Here is a 26,141-nt window from a genome sequence, read left to right as displayed (position 1 = left end):
CAGTTCCTGAATCTCTCAGCCACTGAATTCCTCAGCATCTATCATGGCAGCTATTCATTGTATTTGGCAACATTTCTATCTATTGTATGTGACATATATTTAATTATTTTCCAATTCTATTCCTATATGACTGTTTGTAAAAAATATAATAAATAATTAAGTTATACATTAATGAATAATTATAATTCTTGTATCTTTAGAAACCGAAACACTCAAATAACACATGACAGATGCTTTTCAGATTACATGTGAGAGACCACAGATTAGAATGCTGTCCTTTGTAAAAATGCTGTGTATATGGAAAGCTGACAGATCAAGCAAGGAATGCTCTTCTAAAATCTTTGTCTCCACTACATTAGCCCTACTCAGCATCACAGATTTTGGATAGAGAGGGCCACACTAACCCCATCCAAGGCTGCAGACAATTTCTTGCATATGGAAAAAGTAAAGTCCTATTCAATCATTATTAAAGCAGGTAGGTATATTTACCATGGTAGCTGATTTTCAAGGTCCCAGTTCACATGGAGAGTCCCCATGGGTAGCATAGGCTCTCCTCTTCAAATGGATCACTTTTTTATGTGTAGGAAAGCAATGAAACTGGAAACAAAGGAACAGACTTCCACTCTAACCATGTTAAATATACCTGTTTTAATAATGATTGAATAGGACTTCACTCTTTCCATATGCAAGAGTTTGTCTGCAGTTTGTGTAACTGGGAGGGTCTTTTCTGGCCTGGGGTGACTGTCTAACGAGTACTAACCAAAAGTTCCTTCCAACATTTGATTTCAAAGAGAGCCCCAACTCTCTGATGAGTGTCTCTTTCCCCCTCTTTCCTCTGTTGGTGGCAGTTTGTTTGCTGCTGATCTGTTCAGTTGGTATATGTGCATTAAAGAAAGCAGCATGCACAAGTTGGTAATTTCAAGCAACTCAAAGTATTCTATTTACTCTTTCTTTCTACTGCAACTGTCTCAGAGTGAGTTATTGAGACTTTAACTGCCAGTTAATGGCACAGGAAGAAATGGTCTCTGGGAAACTTGTTGCTATTCTCCTCTGAATGTCTCTGTATTTCTACTGCATAAGGAAAAGGAATTTTACCAGAAATTCACAACTCTGCAATAGAAATCAGGTGGATACTCAAAACAGCCTCTCCCAGAAGCAGAGTACTGCAGGAATGGCTGTAACAGCATATATCAGCTTATATTAATTCTCTGCACATCCAACAGTTATCCTCCTCAAACGTTTATTGGCAAAGACGTACTGTGATGCTGACTTCCTAATTATGGTAAGTTGCACGGAATAGCTGACTCAACTCTTGAATGTATTGAAACAAAGCATGAGAGGAAATTTTATGTGATGCCCATGACTACTGATTGCATTCAAGGCAATGAGGAAAGACATGAAAAGAACGCCAGAAGGATACTAGCCTCAGGGAAGGAACAGCCCTCACGCCAGCTGACATTTTTACAATGTTGTTAAAGTTGCTCTGGGGCAGACAGAGTCAAGAGAGAAGAAGGGAGTTAAAGAAGGAAAAGCTCTTGTTCTGGGGACCTGGCTTCTGTTGCCAAACTTCAGATGAGGAAGCGCAGGAACATGACAGAAAAATGAACTGCCTTGAGGAAGCTGGCCAAAAGAGGCCCACACTGATAACATCATTATGTATCTGGGAATACTCATCCTCTCCTCACACCCCAGTCCTAACCACCTTTATCTATAAAGAAGTTTCATTGCTAGCAATGGAGTTTACTCCCAAGTAAATTGCTCCAGGTTATACCTAAATAGGAAAAAAAATATACATCCAGTTTTCTCTAAAATGTTGGCATTTTTATAGTTAGGGCAGAAAAAAATGTGAACAAAATAAATGCTTTCAAAGCACAGGATTACACTCCCAAAGAAGATAACATAATTCCTAATCAAAAATAATGCCATGAACATAACCACAACTCTGCAGTGACAATATAAAGAAGATACATTCCCCAGTTTGTGGAATGAACCAAAATATATATATCAGAACCAAACAGGAAAAATCGGATGTATGACTTCCAGCAAACAGGCTTTGATTTCAGAACAAAATCTGACTAGGTATGGTGACCTGTGGGACGTGGTGGCGCTGTGGGGGATGTGGTGGCGCTGTGGGCTAAACCGCAGAAGCCTGTGCTGCAGGGTCAGAAGATCTGGCAGTCGTAAGATCGAATCCACGCAATGGAATGAGCACCCGTCGCTTGTCCCAGCTCCCGCCAACCTAGTGGTTCGAAAGCATGCAAATGCGAGTAGATAAATAGGGACCACCTCGGTGGGAAGGTAAACAGCGTTCCGTGTCTAAATCACACTCGCCATGTGACCACGGAAAGATTGTCTTCGGACAAAAACGCTGGCTCTATGGCTTGAAGAGCGGGATGAGCGCCGCCCCCTAGAGTCGGACGCGACTGGACAAAAAATTGTCAAGGGGAACCTTTACCTTTACCTTATATAGATTATATCTATGGCCAGATGTAATTATATCTAAGATACAATTAGATTATATCTAATGCCAAGATATAATCCATAGATATAATCTATATGGCATATAGATTATATCTATGGATTATATCTTGGCATTTCAAAAGTATCATCTTTAGTTCTGCAGCCGTATATATATATATATTATATATATATATATATATATATATATATATATATATATATATATATATATATATATATATATATATATATATATATATATATATATATATATATATATATATATATATATATATATATATATATATATATATATATATATATATATATATATATATATATATATACGCCTGGTGAGATAAGGAAGTTGTCCAAGCAATCTGATCAAGTTATATGACAAGGTATGTGTATATCTGGCAACTACAGTGTAAAAGAAAGAACATACAAATAATAAAAGATGCTCATTTATCATTATAGCAGCAAATCAACTAAAATAGTTATTCTTCTTCAATCTCTCTACATTTTATCTTTGTGACAATAATGTATCAAACTAAATGTTAATGATTAATTCATATTCTCTTTCACAATCAGTTTCTTCAGAGATATGTGCTTCAGCAATCAGACTCACAAATCAAGCCTATGTTGGCCTTCTGCTGACCAATGCAAAACAAAGCATACCCATGAAATATATATACAATAGGTAGGAAAAATAAGAGGCTGGGGCAAATAGATGTCTTTCATCACTTAGGGAATTATGTCCTCTCAAAAACATGATAAACATATCATCATGTGTGACCTTAGGGTGCAATATGAATGGTAATGCTTTCTAAGAATGTTTCAGAACAGCAGAACTTGGTAAATTGAGATTTTAATTAGTATACAACTGTAAGTTCAATGCATGATTACTAACATTACAACACCAAGAATTTGGGTTTGCTTGGATGTACAGGAGAGGTCTTTATTTTTGTTCTACTGATATCCACAATTCATCTGGCCGGGACATGTGAAAAGCCCCAAGAGGCTTGCTCTGGTCTCTTCCAATGTATTTCCTATGTACTGTATGTATATTCCTCAACTGAAGTGACTCCTGTGTCCTTTCTAGTCTTAATCTCATTGTTGTTTTATTGCTGCTATGGAACAGAAAGACTGAATGAATACAAAGAAAGAAAAGATTACATGAGTTTTAAAAAATGAGCACCTAATTTCTTTAATAAAATACCTGGTAAAATTACACATATACTCTGGGCTTATTTACTAAAATACAGAAATGGCTACCACATTTTTATAATTGAGAAATGAAATAAAAGATTGTGACATCATGTTAACAATAAAGGGGCACAAGCATTTATAAACCAAGAGTGGGCGAAATCTGATGTTAGCATTTGTGTGGTCCCCACAGCCTCAACAATTTCAGATATATGCTGCTGAGCTTAGTAGTGCAGGAAAGTGCCATCTCAAAAAAAAAAACAAAAACAAAAACCAACAACACTAAAGCAATATCAGTTTGGAACCTAGGCCTTATTTTAGAAAGAAGTGAACACCTCCAAAAGGGGGGAAATGAATACCAATATTCCAAAATATACATATTTTGTTAAGCTTATCCAATGCCTGTTGACCCTCTGTGTTATTCGGCCTTACTGAAAGGCATTTTAAATGCCTGATGAAATCTCTTTGGAGTTTTAAGAACAGAAGAGGGTTTTCTAAATCAGACTATAAAAAAAATTGAACTATGTAGGTAAACAGAATTAAATACATATACATTGCCATTCAGGGCGTTATTCTTCCCACACACACACACTTTTAGGGGGTCTTTTTTCTGAAGAATGCCTGTCACTTTTGCTATATCTTTTTTATATTAAGACAAGAGCCACGCTTTGGTTCTCTTCTAAAACAATCTCAGGTTTTATTTTAGTGTTAATTCTATTGTACAACTGAAAATAGAGAGGGAAGAACTATTCCAACTGTTGCCACACCACCTAATTTCATTCCAGAGAAAAAGTGCAGACCACAACACAGTCTAGAATACCAAAATTGCTTTGTGGACTTAACAATATAATTGCTGCCACCACAGAGTTGACTATATTGGCACAAACCAAATAAACTAAAATGAGGCACATGGCTTTACTTTGACATAACAATGAAGATGTGGATTGTTTGTCCCACACAAGGCATTGTTGTCACTCAGGTCCATGTGTGCTCCTCAATGAGACAGCAATGGGGGTGTATACCTTTAAGACTAACAACACACTACTGCATATTTATGAAGTCAGAATTATTCTCTAAGGAATATTCGATTCTATCTATACATTGCCATCCTTCAGTCATGAGATTAATCTTTTGTACATTCCCACTGAACTAAAATGATCTCTTTAAAAAATCTTGAGTGTTGTTTTTTTCTTTACTTAATTACAAGTTCTTATTCCTTGAGTTAAAGGGTTTCATGTATTTACGCTGAGTCCAATCTGTTTGATATCCTGGAGACAAGCTGCAATAATTAATTAGGTGGCCCATTTTCTAACTCCCTGTAAGGCAGATGCTAAAATAATTTAACATGAATAGGCTCAAAAGAGTATTTAAATATACCTTAATTAGTATTGTCACACAAGAATGCTGAAATGTCTTTTTCCAAAAAACGTCACTATTAGAATGAGATCCCAATGTCTGACAAGCCAGATGACAATTTCAAATATAATACGGTGCAGCCACAAAATTTAAAATTATTTATGATTATATATGAGCTACATTCCTAAGTATCAACCAATTTGTACCACTCCCCAGATGAACAATAAAAATAAGCAGCACCAAGAGTCTTCTGTCTTGGCAATCTGTCTTCTTCTACTTGAAGTGTAATTTCTTTCTTCCTCTAATAACCCAGAGCAACTACAGTACATAAAAAATTTTGAAAGGTACTTCAGCAGTTAGACATATACCTAACATGCCCACAGCAATGAAGGAAAATCCGAGTGTTCTTTCGGGTGCTGTGCTGAATATTCATTTATTTTGACATTTGCTTTGAAATTAGTGTGTCTAATGTAGCTGCATGATTGACTGGAAATATACTTGCTTCCTTGCCTTTGTTTTCATGATGTCCAGTACCCTAATGCCCCTCCCCTGTTTTTACTGGTGTCTTAGTAACATTCTTCTTTTCTGCCTGCTTTTATGCTCTCAGTGGTAGAATCCTGTTGCTTATGTATGCCAGTGTTGTGTATGTAAGTGTTGTGATATAAACTACAGTGCTGAACTGCATAGTTACAGAGTTGGTACTTGTATTCCTCATCTCATAGCAGTACTATAATGCAATGTGCAAAAAGAAACAAGTAGGAACTCATTAGCTGGCAGCACTTCCCTGATATGATTTACACCACTGCACTTATGCCAGCAGTCAAAAGCAGTAGGATTCTGAACAGTGTCATTTATACTGGTTACACATGGGTCCATACCCAGTATCCTGTTAAGATTACATTATGTGAAAGGGAAACTGTAGAGCTGGTTGTAGTTATTCAGAGAAGTGACTACTGTATCTGAGCCATCTGCCTGGCCATATGACCTGGCACACAACAGGCACCTGCCCAAAGCATCTGTGCCAGCAAACAATAAGAAAAGAAAGATCAAACATTAGCAGAGTGACAAAAATGTATGTGCAAGAAATGCGAAAATACCAAGACACTTTTCAATTTTCACAAATACAAAGCCAGACAAGCTTATTATAGCCCTGGTTTAATAATGTTTCTTATTACTTCTGTTTTCTTCTTTCAGGGTTCTTATTTCTTGCAGCATTCCTTTTAAAACCATCACAGAATTCAGATGAACATAGAATCAGCTCATATTCTATGTTCATTTCTGTTACAATGAGGTCATCAAAAGATACTTTTATCCGTCCAGTTTCATAATGAATGCATCACAGATGGCATTTATCACATTAAACTGGAGTTAATTTACATGTTGTAGCATTTGCTTAAGGAAGAGGTTCAAGCATGTGGATCTGCAGCTATCCACACATGGTACACATTAGTAAAAAGCCAACATTACTTTCCCGTATATGCATTGTGTACATTTCCTTTCTTTAAAGGGAGATAAAATCTCAAAGGTGCACAGCAAAGAATGTTTATTGGCAAAAGACATTCTGAAAGAATCTTTAATGAAAGGAAATATTCTTTGAAATGGGTTGGGCTAATAAACCTTTCCGCTCCTATCTTTCAGATTTATCTCCCCTGCTTACCTGCCACTGGTATATTTGGGGAGGGGGGAATCTTGATCATTAGTACTTCCCTTTTATCTGATAATATTAATTCCTAAACTGAAGTACATTCAGAATAGGTTTTGAACCATAATATGTGGCCTTGACTTTTCCCTTTCCTGTGACAGAGTAAATACCATCTTCCACCACATGAGGATGCCATTTGTAAGAAATATTTATCTTGAAATTAATGAGCCAGAATAATCCTATGATGAGTTTTCCAAGTTAGACATAAGCATGGGAATCTCTCTATAATCAGACCTCCTGACCTTTTTGTAAAAAAGAGGTGTTTTTTTTTACAGCTGGTAGTAAGGAAATGGAATGAGGGCTCATCAAAACATCTCAAACATTGCTCTAAATTATCAGCAATTTAATCTAAATTTAAGTACTATCTGCTGTTCCACCAAATACTTTTACTAACTTTCGAATACTCTAAATCTCAAAGAAAAAACACACTCGACAATGGGCCCTACATTTTTAAGATTACTCTGAGCACCTCAGCACCACCAAGTATCAAGTATACATTGTTAGGTCCTTACGTATCAGTTTTAAATACAGTGGTGCCCCGCATAGCGAGGTTAATCCGTTCCGGATTAAACCTCGCTATGTGAAATCGTCGCTAAACGGAATGTAAAAGCCCATTGGAACGCATTAAACATCGTTTAATGCGTTCCAATTGGCCCTAAACTTACCGTTCAGCGAAGTTTCCTCCATAGCGGCAGCCATTTTCGCGCCCGGTAAGCGAGGGGAGGGCGCGAAAATGCTGCATGCGGGCATTTCGGGCGTCAGGCGGCCATTTTAGAACCGCCAAACAGCTGATCGCCCGACTCTGGGAGGTTTGGGGGGTTGGCAGCAAGAGGAGAAGAGGGAAAGTGCCTGCCTTGCAGCCTGTTTTGGTCCCTCGGGGCGGCAGGAGAAGGACGAGGAGGAAGAGAACGCGCGAACGCGTGGCTTCCCTCCCTTTGGCTGCCTGCCTTGCAGCCTGTTTTGGTCCCTCGGGGCGGCAGGAGAAGGACGAGGAGGAAGAGGGAAAGTGGGGGGGGAGAGAGGACGCGCGAACGCGTGGCTTCCCTCCCTTCGGCTGCCTGCCTTGCAGCCTGTTTTGGTCCCTTGGGACGGCAGAAGGACGAGGAGGAAGAGGACGCGCGAACGCGCGGCTTCCCTCCTTTCGCCTGCCTGCCTTGCAGCCTGCCTTCCTCTTCCCGGCCAGCGCGGCCCCGCATCACTCTCGCGGCGGCGGCGGCGGCGGCTCCTTCCTGGCACCCTTCGGTAAGCGAGTTTTCTCCATATGGACGGATGCTATGCCTTCGCATTAGCGATCCCGGAGAAGGGATCGCTATGCGAATTCGTCGTTATACGGTGCGTTCGGTATGCGAGGCACCACTGTATTACAAATGTGGTTTTATGACACTTAGTTAATTAAGACCATTGAATCAGTGGGAATTTTGTGAGTCAACTCCTCTGTATGTTCCACTGATTCAAGTGGACCTACTCTAGTGTACCTTACTATACTAAGCAACAGGATTTCAGCTATCAATTCAAATTACAGGTTCATCTCACCCATAACTGTCAACTTTAGTTGTCCAAATTCCTACAGTGAAGTCTCTCCAATTATTTGCTGCCTAATCTTTTCACTAGAAATGGCATGGAGCCGAGTTTTGAATGCAAAGCATATGCACCACTACTGACAGGCTACAAGCTATCACAAACACCATTCAAAACAATGAAGAAGCTCACACAACCACCACCCTCTGTGACTTTGTACTCACACAAGTACAACTGTTTCACCTTTGACAATAAAACCCACCTCCAGATCAATGGAACTTGAAGAAGCACTCACATAGTCCCACAATATGTAAATATATTCATGGTGGATCTGGAACAACACTTTCTTAACTGCTGCACTCAAAAGCCACTCCGCTATTTGAGGTACATTGATGACATTTTTCTGATCTGGACCCATGGAGAGTAATCCCTAAAAAAATTTCACCAGGATTTCAATAACTTTCACCCAAACATCAACCTCACTCTGGAACAATCTATAGATTGTAGCAGGTGCATTTTCTAGACACCACTGTGAACATCATGCTGTACAGAAACCCACCAGTCAATATACCTACTTCCACTGTTCCAGCTTTCATCCTGAAAAGGTAACAAAATCCATTGTGTACAGCCATTGATGGTCTTCGGCTGTAATAAAGTTATCCATCCATCTTGTACAGCCAAGCCTTAAGATACAATTGCATCTGCTCTGACCCACAAGACAGAGACTCTACAAAATGGACTCCTCTCTTACAATCCACAGCTGAGACCACTCACACACACCTTAAGCAATCTCCAGCCCATCCTTGACAACAACACTTTACTGTTCAAAGCCCTTGGTGGGAGACCCTTACTTGCCTACAGACAACCTCAAGCAAATACCAACACACAATGCACCACAAAACAGGAACACAAACAGGGAGACTAAACCCTGCCACAGACTCAGATGCCAACTCTGCCAACACATCTATTCTGGCAGCATTATCATGGGACCTAACAATGCCACACACAATATCAAAGGCACCTTTACTTGTTACTCAGCTAATGTGATCTATGTCAACTTTTGCCAGTAACACCTCTCTGCTCTCTATACAGGAGAAACAGAACAATATCTACGGAAACAGATCAACAGCCACAAATCTGACATCAGAAACCACAATACACAGAAACTTGTCTCCAAACATTTCAACCTACCAGGACATTTTGTGGAAGATTTGAAAGTCATTATTTTAGAAAAAAAATAATTACAAATCAACAAGACGCAGGGAAACAGAAAAGAATATTTGATTCTTTCCTCTTCTCTTTTTTCTTTTTTTTCCATCTTGAAGTACTGCTATTTGACGGAATAATTGCTTTTTGTTATATTTTTATTTGTTGTTTCATGTGTTTGTAAGCCGCCTAGAGTCTTACAAGACCAGATAGGTGGGATATAAATAAATAAACAAACAAACAAACAAACAAACAGCTGGTATAAAATTTATACAGATTATGGACACCCATATAAATGGATTGAATATAAACCTAGGTTTCTTAAGTCATGTTTCTGCTGTTACCCATGGCCACTGTTTTCTTTGCAACTACCAAGCCTATCTCTCATCACAAGGCTCAAAGGCAAAAACTGTCAATATTCCCTACATTAACACATGTGATTCCTCTGCTATCTTCTTTCACTCTTATATTTATTTTATATTCTTTTCCCCCTTCTAACTAAATCCCAAGTCATAACCCCTGCACACACACATACTTTCTCTCTCTTCTCTGTTCTCTCTCCTTGCTCCATTCATTTTTGCTCAGATCTGGGGTCTGTTTTTTTTATTTTCTGGAGGAATTTTTACAACTGAACCCTAAAACAAACATAAGCCTAATTACTTCATGTAGCCAATGAATATTTAGAATATTCTAACCGTGAAACTGATATTTCATCCAAAATTTCATTTGTTTCGAGATGTCTGACAAAGTGGACATGTCCACAAAAGCTTATATTAAAATATATTAGATAGATTTTAAGGTGCCACATGTTTTTGTCTTTGTTTTGTTTTGTTTCTTTGGATTTTGCCTGATATGCTTGAACAGACTAACACAGCTACTTCTTCTAAAACTGCCACTACTGAGTTATGGCTGAGAGTTTATTATTATTTCAAATGTTTATTATTATTACTCAGAAGAAGACTATTCAATAAAATCAACTGTTAACAGTTAAGAAGTGATCAGAACCTGGGAAGGGGTCAGAGAGTGAAAGCAAGAAATTTTCTTGAAGGTCTCCAGGAATAGTACAATGAGCAACAAAGGTCCTTGTATGATTAGGACTGTGAGATATAGTGGATTTGCTAAAATGTATGTCATAACATTAAATGGACAAGAAAGTCTCTGTGCCACTATATGAAATTACTAAATGAAATGGCAGAATAATTTACAGGGTGATGGGGAAAAAGTGAGACAGCCCTCTGGATAAAGCCAAGAGGAAAGAGCTTTCAGAAAGGAAGACATGCTCTATAATCAATCCAAAGGCTGATGGACTCAGTAAGGAGCGGAATTTTTAATGCTCCTTAAAGAAAAGAAGAAGAAGAAGAAAACAGCCAGTTAAATGGAAAACTACTGAATGTCTAACTTGGGGACTATACACCAGACATAAGGAAAATAAACAGTGAGCATTTTCTTTCTAGTATAATGATATGAATTTACTTAAACAATTGGAGGGAAAGGGGGATAATGTTTCAGTTAAAACTTTCTTTAGATAAATCATCTGTGAATGAATTTATCACACCATCTGTTGGAAATAAATCATGCACTCCTGAAGGCCACATAGGAAACTACAGTCATAACCTAGCAGGCTTTTTTCCACAAAGACTTTTTCTGATGTTTTATCCATACTATACAATTTAAGCCATTACATTTACAGGAGCTGGGGTGGGTGGGGAATCTGTTTGAGCGTGCAAGTAAAAACATGAGTTAATTTGTGCTTGCAGAGATTACATTCATTCTAGGAAACTAAGTTATTGAGACCCCCTCCATAAACACATACAAGGTTTGTTTGCATTATGCACCTCCCTATTATTTCCTAACCAGTATTATGTACAAATATCACAGCAGATATACAGAGACATCTACTGAAATTCTCCTTGGGAAAAATTGCAATGTGGAGGCAGGCTCTATATTCAGATTTTCATATCAGAGGTTTTTTTCCTAGGGAGGGAAACCTTCTTAAAGGGGTGTTGGTGATAAAAGAAATATCTGCCAGCTTAATTTCCCCCTGCATTTGAATCTGTTAAACATCAGGCCCTTTCTGTCCTGAATTTGTTATTAGCAAATTTTGACATTTTTTTTTCAAAAATAAACTGAATATGAAACTTCACTCAGTAAAACTAGGGATGTGCATGGTGAAAATTTTCATTTTTTTCATTGTTGATTCTTTTGACAAGTGCCTATTTTGTTTCATTTTGGTGTGTGTGTGTGTGTGTGTGTGTGTGTGTGTGTGTGTGTGTGTGTGTGTGTAAAACAGTAAAGGATAGAGAAAAATAATCATCCAATCTATGCAGGCACTAATTTATATTATCACATTCAAACAACTATAAGTTCGGCGCCACCCACCCAACACAACAGTCTGGGCAACACAAGAGAAACAGGCCAGGTAGCAGTCATCCAGTCAGGCATTGGCTGCCTGTTCTACAGAGATGCCCACTCACCACATCAAACAACAATATACTGTACCACCAAGAAGAAAAAGAGAAATGCTCAAAGCTGTGGCCAACCAACAACAAAAACCACCCTCAGAGCCGGTGGTACACTGGCGCAGTCACAAAACCTACCCCTACTCTAGTCCACAGAAGCAACAAATTCACCACCCCATCAAAAAACATGTTTAATTATCCAAATAACATTTTTTTAAAAAAAATTGAGGGAAAACAATCCTCAAAGGAAGACATGTTGCATGGAAGGATGAAAGGCTTCCTGTCACTTCGCAGCAGAAGACATGTAGTGGCAGTAGGTGACACCTTACTGAGAAGTTGTAAAATGATGATGATAATGAATACTAGGAAACGTTCTAAAACACATCATTAAACAGTCAGTCTGCAAGTACTTAAAAAGAGAAGCTATGACTTCTAATACTCAACATGGATTTTCTCAAAAAGAAGCAATGCCAGACTTTTTGCCTGATTTAGTTAAAAGGGATATTATTGCCTCTACTACTTCTCCAAACTTAGTGAAGGGGTTAAGAGCTGGTGGCAGTACACGATGGACAGAGGAAGCTGGGTGAGCATCAAGTGACACAATACCTACCTTTTTTTGAAGAACGTTGATTTTTCTTTCTTTGACTTCTAACATGTCTTTCATATCTCGAATTTCTCCAGCCAGAGTTCCCTTTTCTTCGGTGAGGTCTTGCAGTTGTTTGGTTTTTTTATTAAGAAAACTTTCTTTTTCTTCTAAACGTAATCTCAAGGCATCAACCTGTAATAAAACATGAATATGTAGAAATATGAATAAATGAAAGCATAGAATGGCGGAGTAATAAGATCAATGAACACATTTTCCAACATAACCACCTTGTTTTCTATTTTTCACTTTAAAAATGCAAATCAACTTAGTTTTGATTTTTTTTCAGTAAAAGAATACTTTCATGAAACTTGGAGAGGGGGGTACTATTTTTAAAGGATCATAAAGGGCATCTTTCTGGTTAATTGATAGCAGACTGTGTAAAAGATGTTTGTCACTAAGTATCCACTCTCCCCTTTGCTCTAATCACAGAGCAAGTCACAGGTGCTCACTCTCTGGCTGAAATGCCGCTATGCAACCCATATATACCCTTTAGCTGGCAGACAAAAGACATGCTAGTTTAAATATTTATGTTTGTAGCATGAGATCAAGTTGAAAGGTGATGAGCATGTGATAGTGCTTCACCTGCTAAAAATGTGTTGCCTACCTTTACAATGTTTAATGCCTATGTGCAGTCTTCACATATGGATTCTGCACTGAATCACACAGACAAACCTAGTATAACTTGGGTACAGCAATTCTACAGGTGTGTGTCAGGGGGACAAGATCCAAAGACAGATGAAATACTGTCACCAAAGGCTTGCTGAATTTGAACAGACAGGGCAGAATGGAGGTGCTCTGTTGTCATCATTCATTGCTCCTCAAGATTTTTCTTCTTTTGTCATTTCTTTTCACTGCTTGCAATCAGAGGGAAATTATATACCCTATAGATTATTTTAATATTGATTGGTTTTGTTGTGTTGTGTGTACCCTCAACACATTTAGGTAAGGAAAACTTTAAAAATTTACTATATAAATGAAAGATGTATGTGTTAGCTACAGCCTTGGAATGTCTTTCAGTTTCGAGGGCATAACCCCAGGACTCTTCACTTTCTATGGCACCCTAAAATTTCCTTGCTTTTTGCCTGCACCAATATTAAAATATCAGGTCACAAAATCTGATGCCTAAACAATTTCCTAAGAGCCCTATAGAGTTTTTCATATCTCTAGAAAGAAATCAGAAGCCTGTGTCTGTCACCTCTGGCATGACCTTCAACATCTGAGAGGCAAGATGTACAGGTGCTTCCATAGGGGCTAAGAGGGACAGACACACGAGTCTGCAATTAAGCAATCCACCCTGTGGATGAACCCCTCTACCCACCTTTGAAGGGAGCCAACCATACTGTATACTATGGTCCTACCCATAAAATATAGAAACGAAGCACAAGTCTCTTTAAAACCAGTTCACCACTGAGATACTTCTTTGCAAGTTGACCAACAGTGGAAAAAGCAAACTTCCAAAGTTTTTGAATTGCTTGTTACATTTAATTCAAACACACATATTTATACCCACAGAGTACAACATAAATAACTATAAGCACATGAAATTTCTAATCATGCCATAACATGCTAACAACAAAAAATTTAAAAAAACTGTTATAATGTATTAGTCAGCATTTTCTTTAAGTTGGGATAAATTTTTAATACTTGTTTACATGCTCTCTTAACCAAGACCATATTTTCTTTCTCACAGCAGAGAAAATAGCAGACAGGTGACTCCATTTATATTAATTATCATTCCTTTGTTTGGAAACATTACGTTTTAAAGGGAGAATCTGCAAAGAAACTGATTTATTCCATTTTCTGTTCTGAGTTTTGAAATGCTAAACTTGTTCTGAACAAAAAGCTTTGCAAATCTATTTTTGCAAGTCAGTTTGGGACCAATTTGGATGATCTATTAGATCTCATGATGCATGTTTCTTCCTGTTCTTGAAATGGCTGAGTTCATTTTCATACCCTGGGGAAAAGATATATGCTGTGTTTAATGGAGTTTAGATATTTCCTTTTTATTAAAAATCCTGGATAAGGAGATCATCATCATCATCTGCAAATGTGAATCAGGTCTTCATTTTTATTAGAAAACCCATAGGAAACAATGTCTTTAAAATAGGTATCAGCTATAAATACAAAGTTTGTTTAAGAGTCTTACAAAAGAACACTAAACTATCCCTAACTTTCAAAACTCAAGAACCGACAACAGTTGAATCAGTTAGTTAAAGAAAGTTTTGATAAAAGATCATATACTTAATAAGGTTATCAACTTTATCGCTAAAAAGGCTGTGGTGTATTTAAGAGCTACACAATGGGCAGTAAACTGACAAATAAAGCTTTTCCTATCTGGGAGGCTATATGGTAGGAAAATCTTCATATAAAAACCCTCCTTCTCTTCATAATAGAAATCAAGAAAAAAAAGACATATTTATAGAAGTTTACAAATAAAGTAACCGGGTTTACTCCAGGGCACTGCATTTAAGTTATCAAAAGAATGTTAGACTACTACTATTTATAATGTTTCATAGCCATTTACAACAGAAAAAAATAGAAACCACGCACATAAAGAGAAAGAGAGAGAGAGAGAAATGTACTCAATAGAGAAAACACTCTAAATAAAATCCACTAATGTTAATACTGTACACAAATTCTTGCAAGATAATTATCATACTGAGAAAAACATACTTTGAAATAATCAGGATCGAATAAGTTTCACAGAATAAAAAGCCAGCCTCAATAGAGTTTTCACGTAATGTTATTTGGAACTTTAATTCTGACTGGATAGCTCAGCTTATTAGGTATCTGGCCACCAAGCCAGAGATTGGCAGTTTAATTGCCTGTGTGTCCTTGGGTAAGCTGCACATAGACAGAGCACTCTGGGAAGGAGGCACTGGTCAACCACTTCTGAACACTTGCTACCTAGAAAACCCTGAAAAGATTCTCTATGTTCAAATCAACTTGACAGCATGTACAGTAACTGGTTTTATTTGAACTATATCTGGTTGCACTATCTTCAGCAAAGACAAAGTGGGTTCTTTATGGCCCTCCAGATGTTGTTGGAGAGCAACTCCCATTGACTATACTGGTCTGGGCTGCTGGCGCCTGCACTGCAACATCTGAAGAGCTACAAATTACCTATACTTTAACAGTACACCTTACATCAACTGAAGTTTTATTCATTGTTATTATTGCCAACAAAACACAGTTTTCAAGGGTATCAACATTTTCATTTCTTCTCAACTGGATAGCAGAATTGAGGGAGGCTCACTTCTCTCTTTATTGCCTCTCCCCATAGGACTAAATACAACATAAGCTATAGCTGAAATTGTTTTCCTAGGCTTACATTGCTCCAGTTTTGGTTCAGCATCCTTACTTTATTTTCCCAGCTATAAACAGGACTAGCACTGTCGCACAACTGCCTTTCTACACAATATGAAAAAGCTTACCCCCAGTCCCCAAATTTAAAGCAACAAGTTGTGCCACTGGGAAAAAATGAGTATATATGCATGCTCGGCGGTGTGGTCTTGTGTGTGTGTGTGTGTGTGTGTAGATATATTTTTTCATGCACAAATTAGACGTGGAATGCTGGTTATTTTCCCTGCCTATAATTCCTCTTGCAGTGGGGAGGAGTGAGGTGGGAATGGCTTTCCCATCAATCGGAACTACCTTTGCCTGAACTGTACCCAGCCATTCCCAGCATGGGTATTGGATACATACTAAGAAAGCATTACATCATTTCTTAATTCATCACTAACTGTGCAGATGTGTGTCCACCGAAAAGCAGCTTAGAGTAACATTCTTCACTTTGCAAAAATAGGCAAAATGATACATTTACCATAACAATAATACATTCTTCAGGAAGACACAAAAGAATGCAATGCAACAGAGTTCAAAAGGTGGTTGGCATACTTTCACTAAAGAGAAATAATATGGAAAAGCAGTTTGCTATTTTAGTTTCTTCTAAAATTCCTGCCTTCCAAAATATGAATCAAGAACAGCATTATTTTATAGTTGGATTTGAAATATGGACTGGAAAGCATAAATAAAATAAGAACACAAAGGTACAATCAGGGAATGAAGATACTAATAACTATAGAAATTCTGGTAAAACCTGTTAAATTGTTTTTTTTTCCTAATAGAATTGTATAAGTGGATGTAAAAGTACCCTCGTGCTTTCTAGAATTCTACCCTTCCCCTACCCATGTCCACTCCCCCAGCCCCCTATACCCAATTCCTATCCCTGCTGAAAATGAATGAAAATTAAATACAAAATAATAGTCATGCTTGGGGGATTCAACCACTACAAATTCTGCTACAAACTGATCTGACCAGGAATAATGCCCTGGCTTGCATCTTCCAGATCTACTATCTTTTGCACCTCCTGAAGGTTCTACTATTTTTCCCCACAAAAAAAATATTTAGAAATTGTGTTTTACTTATGGAAGTGGACTGGGCTAAATTATTGTTAGGGATATGCACAACTTTCTTGTCTGATGGGTACCTGCACAGGTATTGTTAAATTTATTTGTTTCAGCTCCACATGTCTATTCCAGTAAACACACTATTCTTGGACATGGGCCACAGTCTGCCACTGAGCGCCATCAAGCTTCAAAACTGCAATGAAGATGAAACTTAACATGCAGTACTACACCATATTCTTCTTACCTAAATAAGGCATATAGTACTGTAAGACCTTTCTCTATTAGGCATGGGATTTCTGGATTCTTTGGACTACAGATCCCGTAATTCTCTATTTTGCAAATTCTACCTAAATATGGCTTACCTGAGAGAAGGGCTTAAGCTGGAAGGCTTTGTGGCTTATCTACAGTAGGCCTAGCTTCATAGTATTCAGAAAGAAATCTCCAGCTCGCAGTGGGACAGCTTCCTTTCTGAACAGGAATCTAGGCACAGCTACACCTACCTAGGCCACAATGCCTTTCAGTTTTGGTCTTCCTCCCAGGTGAGTCACATCTTGGTGTACTGGTATCTGTTAGGTAGATATTTCAGAATGGAGAATTATGGGACTTGTACTCCATAAAATCCAAAAACACTATGGTATCTATAGCATCTTAGTGAATATTGAGAGCCCTTAACACAGCATGTTAAACTAAAATGATTTTTGTTAATTTGATGCTGCTTTATCTGAGAACATACAGGATCACTATAAAAAATGAGCACGCAAAATATATAAATTTTGTTCTATCACATTCATCACCAAAATCCCATCCAGTTAGTGAGACATGGCATTTAAAAAACCTTTACCTCTAGCACCTCCACCAATCTGAACATTACAGGAAAAGTCCATGGTAATGGTTCTGTCTGTCTGGATTGTACTGCCAATAGCAAATGCTGCCAATGGTGAAAAATCTTGCATATTTAAAGTTACATTTTGGTTATTTGTAGAGTTAAGATTAGGAGAACATCCCTATAGTCAGAATTTAGTATACTGTACATACTAACACACTAAACCAGCCATCTGTTCATACACACACTGAACCGGCCATATGTTAATACTTGAACATTTTTCTTAATAAAACTTCCAACACCAGCTTTACCTCACTGAACTTACCTCACTGATTTTTTATGTTGCTATAAAACTATAGCTGTCATTATATTTTTATGAATTATACCAAAAGGAAGTGGGTCATTCATGAGTCAATGTTATTTCACAATGTAATGATAGTTGTAAATTCACAATACTCAAAACCAATTTTAAAATCACTAATCTTGGAAAGGCCCTCATATTTTGACAATTCTGTCTAATAATTTTTATATTGTTTTTACTAGGAAAACAAACAACTAAAAATAAAACCCATACCCCTGCCAAAAGCTGAATTAAAGTACATTGAAATCCTGTAGTCGAAACTAAATTCCACAGAATCTAGTCATGTCTAGTTCGTAAACATGCACAGCATCAAATTCCTCATATTTTAGAACCAAATCTACACAAAAAACAGCAAAAATTAAGTGTATCAGTATCAGTGGATGCCTGTTCATCTGACAAACAAAATTCACACATTTGTATGACTTTAAAGTGTGTCAAAGAAACACACTAGGTGCAAAGTCATATGTACGTTTTAAAAATATTAAAGCATACAACTGAAAAATTCATACAAAAATTGTTTACTCAGTGTTGAAAACAAGTGCAGAAAGGTATACTTTAGGGAAGATGTGTAAAGAAATATGTATGTTACAGGAAGTACATAATAATCTCCATATGAAAAGAAAAATCTTGTGACCAGAAATTAACAAAAGGTAAGGGTGTGATTACATGGAGAAACAGATCACAATCTGGACCACTTGTGGAGTGGTCTCGTGCAATCTCTTTCCTAGTGATCACAACACACAAGGGGAAATGCATTCCAGCTCACCCTGATCTGTGCGCAGGCTGGACCTTTTTGATCCAACTGTAGGGCTTTGACATTTGGGAGCCAGAAGAATTGCTTTAAGACAGAGGTCGTCAACCCCCGGTCCGCAGCCCATTGCTGGTCCATGGCCTGACCCTGACCGGGCCGCGAAGACAGACCTCCCGCCGCCCCCCCTCCCCTGCACGCACTTGGAGGCAGTGGGGGGGGGGTAATCAAGAGCCGGGAGGCAGGGCATGGCCAGGTGCTCTGGCTGTTCTCCCAGCGGCGGCGACAGCGGGGGATGGAGGTGGGCAACAGCCGGGAGGTCATGAAGACAGACATCCCCCCACACGCACTTCCCTCCCCACAGCTGCTTTACACATGCACTTGCGAGCAAGAGCGCTCCCTCACCCCTTCACGCAAACGCTCGCATGCGCAAAGCAGCTATGGGGAGATGAGTGTGTGCGGGGGTGGGCGGGAGGTCTGCCTTTGCGGCCCAGCAGCGTCAGGGGTTGGGGTCGGGCCAGAGTCGGGAGGCAAGAGCATGGCTGGGTGCTCCAGCTGCTCGCCTCCCGGCGGGCTCCAACGAGGCCTGGGTCGGCGCTCCTCGCTGCCCTCAGCAGGCTGATGCCACCGCTGGTGCCTCCAGCTCCAGAACCAGTGGCTGCATTTGAATTTTCCGCAGAGGGCAGTGAGGAGCACCACCCCCAGCCTCGTTGGAGCCCGTCGGGAGATGAGCGGCCAGAGGGAGCCCCCTCGCCATGCTCAGAGTCCCAGGCTGCTGCTGGCATGCATTTATAAAATTGCATTTATAACCAGAGCTAAAGACAAGACAGTTAAATAGATCAGAACTGCCAGCTTTTCATTCAACTGAGCACCCATGCCTGCTTCCCTTCATTCCACATATACACCAAATAAGAAAGCTCTTTCGCCTTACACCTGGCGGCTGCTACTCTATTCTCCCCCACAAGGAATTGTGTGGGGGAGTAGAGCAGCCACCACCAGGCGTAAGGCGAAAAAGCTGCCCAGCACCTTTTGACTTGGAGGTGCCCACCAGGAACACCTCCCCAAAAGCGGAAATGGTGGTAAAGGGAGTCCAGAGTTGTCTGGACGCAGCCTCAACCCCCCCACCCCGGGCCCGTGCTTTCCACAGACAAAGCAGCTGACTAATCAATGTCTGCTTCAGGAACATGCCGCCTGTGGAGCCTTCACTTCCATAGCCGATGCCCCCACTGCTGCACTTTTCTTTTGAAGTCGATCAACAACAGGGCTTCCTGACAAGCTGGAGAATTCCAGCCAAGTTGGAGATCGAAGTGGCGAGAAAGCAAAGCCTCCCAAACGAACCGGAAGATTTCCTCCTCCCCCCCACCACTTTACTTCCCGGAGGCAATTCGCTCAACACCGCAGAGAAGGAGGGCGACAAGGCAAAGTGGGGGCGGGCAGGAGAAAGAGAGCCACCGGCACAGCTTCTCTTCCTTTTCTTGCTGTGCCTCGGCAAGGTAAAGCAGTGGGCAGGGCAGATGAGCAAAGGCTCCTGTTCTGGGGGGGGGGAAGGGGGAGGCCAGTAACCCTTACCGAACCGCTACAAGCGGTTCCCTTCTAATCTCTGCCCCCCATCTTAAGGGGGGGCTCCTCGCCCCTGAGGGTCTTCACCTACATTGCGATTGGAAAATAGCCCCACCCCTTCCCCCATGTAAACACTCCCTCACCCCTTCAAACATGCGCCCATGAGCAGGGGTGGGGTGGGTACATGGGTGGGCAGGTGCTCCTGCGCATGCACAAAGAGGTGGGGGAATCACTTTGCACGTGTGTCAGAGAGCACAAGCGTAAGGGGTCGCCCCACCTCCCTCAGAGGCTCCGCCAGTCCACACTAAAAAAAAGGTTGGGGAGCACTGCTTTAAGGGAAATACCTTATATTAAAATTAAACTTTCCTTACCCACCAAAGAACAAGCACAAGGCCCAGATCTATCTCCCACAAAATATTATTTTTTTCCTTTTGCAGAACTAAACAAGTGGCACCTTTTCCCTTCTCCCACCACACAGCATCTTCCAAACTAGAAGCTGCAAATTTCATATGCTTCTCTCAGCACAGTTGCATGCTTGCAAAATGTCACCCCTTCCTTGATCATTTGGAGACATTCCAACTACTTGCATTGCAGTGTAATCCTGCATAGCTGAAACGGTAAAGAGCTGGCTGAGCCACTAGTAGGTCACTTGAAGCAATGCTAAATTCAAAGCTCTCCTAGCTTTGCAATGTTGAAATTATTTAAGTTTGCCTTGGCCCTAACCTAACACCATCTCAGCAATGTGGCTGTTCTTAAGGAAGAAGAGATCTGTGTCTCGACTAACTCAGCTCCTTCCTCCCTTTGCCTCTTCTCACCTTATTTTTCAGTTTTTCTGCCAACAGATCTTAGTAAGCATAAAGTTCTGCCAGAAAATCACTTGATTGGCAGATCTCTGACACAGAAGAGGATTCTGCCAACCTAAAGTACACTGATGACATTCAGCTCTGCATCTCCTTTTTTTCCATCAGTAGTGGATGCTGTTATGTTGCTTGAGTGGCGCCTGGGGGCTGTTCTGCAATGGATGCAGGAGTATAGATTGAGGCTGAACCTGGATAAGATGGAGGTCTTGAGGGTGGATGCCCTTGTCATCAGTGGTTTGGGAAGCTCCCTCTCTTTTGGGGGAGCAACTCTCACCACAAGGAGTATGGTCTGCAGCTTGGGATCCATCTTGACCAGGCGCTCGCCATGCAATCCCAGGTAATGTCTGTGGCCCGCACCGCCCGTCTACATTTTCTGCGGATTGCCCAGCTGTGTTCCTATCTTGATGTTGGTGCTTTCACCACACTTGTCCACGCACTCGTAGTCTCGAGATTAGACTACTGCAATGCACTCTACATGGGGCTTCCTTGAGACTGATGCAGAAACTTCAAATAGTCCGGAACATGGCGGCCAGATTACTAACCAGGGTGAAAAAGTATCATCATATTTCCCCCACTCTGGCTGCCTTACACTGGTTACCAGTTAGATTCTGCATCAATTTTCAAGGTTCTAATCAATACATATAAAGCCCTAAATTGTTTAGGATCTCAATACCTATCAGAGCATCTTCTTCCACCTAGTTCTACCCATGTCACTCATTCTAGCCAGACTGGGGTGATGAGGGGCTTAACTCTGAGAGAGGCCCAGAAGGAAAAAACTAGAAACTGGGCCTTCTCGGCAGTGGCCCCTCGTCTTTGGAACATCCTCCTCTCTAAGATCCACCTGGCTCCCTCGCTGGGAGTTTTTAAGAGTAAACTGAAGACCTGGCTCTTTAGACAGGCCTTCCCTCTGGCCACTACTTAATTTTTCCTCTATTTTTTGGCTTGTTTTAGTAGTCTTTTTATTGATGATTTTAATTTTATTGCCTTTTTTGTCTTTAAACCACCCAGAATAGATTTGTCTAGATGGGTGGTATAAAAGCCAAATAAAATAAAATAAAATAAAATAAAAGACCCTTCTTCCAGCATAAAGGATGTGCATTCTTGAGTTGGAATTGCACCTTTATTGTGTGATATTATGCAATTTCAGAGATGATTTAAACAACAAATTCATTGGCATGAATAATGAAATCATTCAACCAGCACAGGTTCTGTTTTCTCTAACTGGGGTTTGCCTAGGAGAAGCACATGCCTGCCCAGTTTATTGTTGGCTAAGAATAAGAACAATGCTAGAGTTCATGGCAGAGATTATGCGTTCCCCTTTAGTCATATCCCAGTTACTAAAGTCTGTGCTTTTTCATATTTTATCACCTTGAAAGAGATGGGAAGGAAAGAGCATTCCAGGAAACTGTTCCTGAGCTGATAAATAACACCATTCTTAGGTTACTGATTCATGCCTTATTGAAATGGATATGCAACAGACTCATGTTTCGTACCCTTGATACATGGACAATGAGACATAGTACTCACCTGTCTCAGTGTTCAGCCAGAGGGTATGACTAGACAGGGAAGCTGAATCAGGTTGGATTAATTGGGGTGATGGGGCAAGTGGAATAGCAATTTGATTGATGTTTCCATTTACAAAGAAATATTTACCTTACCCCAGGTAGGTTCAAGACAGGAGACCTCATGCACCTCAAATCTCTGCACCTCATTATTGCTGCCATTGCCACTGTTACTCATTCCTTTCCCCATAATCTCTTTCCTTTTCTCTATCCCTCTGTCTCTCCTGCATATTACTATTCAGCCTGACAGAAGCTCCAGAATGTTGATCTAAGTTATCACAACTGCCACTTGAGCGATGATGACCAGGGAGAAGAACTGTCTTTGGGCTTGGTCTTCTGCAGAGATTTGGTTCCTTTGGTACATCACTGGGTAAACTGCAAGAAGAAGTGCCTCCCTTTCTTTCTCCCCTCTCCCAGTCTTAAGTCCACCAGTTTGATCAATTTAAAAACAAATTAAAAAGGGAGATTCTCCTCCCCGATTGAATATTATGCTAGATTGTTGGGGTGGAGATCTACCCTATTTCCCATTTTCTTTCCTATTCTTTCCCACCCACCCACTTTCCTTCGAGGAGACAGCAACTATCAAGGAGAAACATCATCATCTGCTTCTGAAACTGGCACAAATGCACACACACACAAAAAGCCAGGAAATACGCAGTGGACTCATGTTCCTCTGTCCGGCCAATGGGTTCCCAGATTTTTTGTTTTGATACATATATAGACTTATATAAGGACAAGGTGGATTATATGGACAGGGTAAGCTCAGCCTATCCTTTTCCATTCCTTCAGTTGTGAACTGTCCTCTCTCTCTCTCTCTCTCTCTCTCTCTCTCTCTCTCTCTCTCTCTCTCTCTCTCTCTCTCTCTGTGTGTGTGTGTGTGTGTGTGTGTGTGTGTGTGTGCGTGTGCGTGTGCGTGTGCGCACAATAAAACATATCTAATTTGGACTACAGTTTATCTGATACAGCACCGTACCAAAGATGTAAGCCTTTACTGCACAGTGGGGAATCAGACATGCTCTTTCAATCATGTTTCATCCACAGTCAAATGGGAAAAGAGCATTGTATACAGGAGATAAATAGGGCAATGTAAGCATTTCTGTTAGAATATCCTATGAACAGGATAATATTTTAATGGAGCTTATATTTAATTTTTTAATTTTTTCAGTTTTGAAAATCCCACCCAAGCCAGTACAATAAAATGTTTGAATAGCCTAAGGATGACACACACATTCATTGTTTACTACAATCCAGTCCAACAAGCAAGGTCACTGAGAATAACAATTCTTTGGCAATTTCCTGTTCTGTTTTGCTATCCAAACTTTACAACAGGGATAAGTAAATAATAAACACTGACATCTGACGGGAAATTTATGTAAATGCATATACTGTTTGGTTTTAAGCAGGGTGTAATGTAAGCATTGTTATTCTTCTGCTTACAGGCAGAAACGTGTACTATTAGGCCAAGAAAGTAAACCACCACCGTTAATAGCAGGGGGTAGCTACTGCTTCCTAGAAAGGTAGATAAAACTTAAAATATAAATACAGTGTGATTTCTCACAGAAGACTCAATGAGAGGCAAAAGCTGTAAGCAAAATCTTATCTAAGGAGAAAAATAACAAGGTGGCTCCAGAAAATAAAGAAATGGATTTTACATAGGTTTTAACTATAACCCTGCTAAAATGGGTGAGAGTATTAGGCATTGGTTGTATGTGTGTCTAAGAAATGCTTTTCATTTATATATTCTTATGTTAAGAACTTTGATTATTTTCTGTGTTTTTATAAGAAGGCTGCTAAAATCATGGTGCTTTTTATTTTTAAATCATGTATTCTAGATGCACATTTTCTGCCTTGATAGGCTATAAACTCATATATTTTAAGAATGTAACTTAAAACATTCTTTCTGCTATTTGTTTGTATTTTGTTCCTATATTCTGAAGTATTTGCTTACGACTCAAGTTTCAATATCAGCATCTTTTACACGTTGCAGGAATTTATATTAAGTTACGTATCTACAGTTTCCCTCACAACTATACAACTGTTTTCAATTGTGAGGGAAACTGTAGATACATAACTTAATATATATTCTGGCAACTTGTAAAAAGATGCTGAATATATATATAAAATTTGCTATTTATGACTTATGGAACTTAGAAGCTAAAATAAAGCTAGAGAATAGACAAGTTGAACTTGCCTGGGATTGTTGCAACAAAGAAACTACTTATACTTCAGATATCCTGATGAGTTCTGGAAATGCTTTTCAATGATTTTCTGATTTCATTCTGGAATTAACTCTTTACTGAGATAATGTCAGCTGTGGTGGACCTAGAAAACATTTGTCATCTATAAAACATTTTAAGCTTCTCTGATTTTCCACGTACAGTAGTTCTGCTTTTGACTTGTGAGGGAAATGTACAGAACACCTCCCAGAGAGGTCTGAAGGTTAAAAAAATATTCAGAGCATAACCCACAAAAGGAAAAGTATCTTCACTACCCTGAGCTCCTGGCTGCTTTACTATCCCTTTCTACCCACCTCTTTCTCTTTGGGGAGCTATACAAGGTTATTTGGCAGAAGTCTTATCTAGCACAGTGCTGCATCACACAAAGTAGTCAAAAATACATTTGGAACAGAAGAGGAGGAGGTGTTCTTGATGAACACTGCCAAAAAAGGACATTCAACCAGCAATCCTGGAGGAGGAGTGATATCAGCAAATTATACACACCAGAAATTAAACAATGCAGTCCCAATTGCTCCAAATAAATATAGGAACCCCTACTGCTGAAACAAAAAGCTCCAGATGGGCATGGAAAAGGACTGGGCTGGTTTGTGCATGATGTGGTTGAAGCAAAATAGATTGGACTTGACCATCCAAACAAGCAGACAAAATGGACAGATCACAATGTAGCTGCTTCCAGAGTTAGCAGCACTGCAAAACTCATGGAAGGAGAAGCTAGCATTTAAACATCATCCATTTTAATTGTCATAATTACCCTACTTGCAATAATCAATTAAGCACAGAGGGATATAGGTCTGCCACTGCTGAACATTAGGTACCATATAGATTTCCCACAGAGAATATAATAAAGGTCTTTAACACCTGGGGATTGATTCTAGACCTGTGCAAAGACACTGTTGGAAGTGAGGTCAGCAAACTGTTGGAGATGAAACACTGAACTTTATATGAAGGCTATCTGATATAACAATTCAGTCCATCATCTGCAATGTCCAAACATATACCCAATAAAGTTAATTTTCAGAGCGTAATGA

The 26,141-nt window shown here is 39.6% G+C and overlaps 1 protein-coding gene across 29 annotated transcripts in view; it reads right to left on the bottom strand.

Annotated features, from left to right (window-relative positions):
• Positions 1–26,141, bottom strand: part of ERC2 (ELKS/RAB6-interacting/CAST family member 2) — an 817,272-nt gene that overhangs the window by 494,417 nt on the left and 296,714 nt on the right. For all 29 annotated transcript variants that reach the window (XR_013541661.1, XR_013541663.1, XR_013541666.1 and 26 more), the window contains one exon: positions 12,518–12,685. Coding sequence is in view for 2 of the 29 variants with exons in the window: in XM_078385331.1 (XP_078241457.1) it covers positions 12,518–12,685 (168 nt within the window). In the remaining 27 variants the exon portion in view is untranslated. The remainder of the gene's footprint in view (positions 1–12,517; positions 12,686–26,141) is intronic.

This window comes from Pogona vitticeps, chromosome 2, assembly GCF_051106095.1.
Source record: "Pogona vitticeps strain Pit_001003342236 chromosome 2, PviZW2.1, whole genome shotgun sequence".
Taxonomy (NCBI): domain Eukaryota; kingdom Metazoa; phylum Chordata; class Lepidosauria; order Squamata; family Agamidae; genus Pogona; species Pogona vitticeps.
The sequence above is the reverse complement of the archived record's forward strand: the minus strand, read 5'-3'. Positions and strand labels throughout refer to the sequence as shown.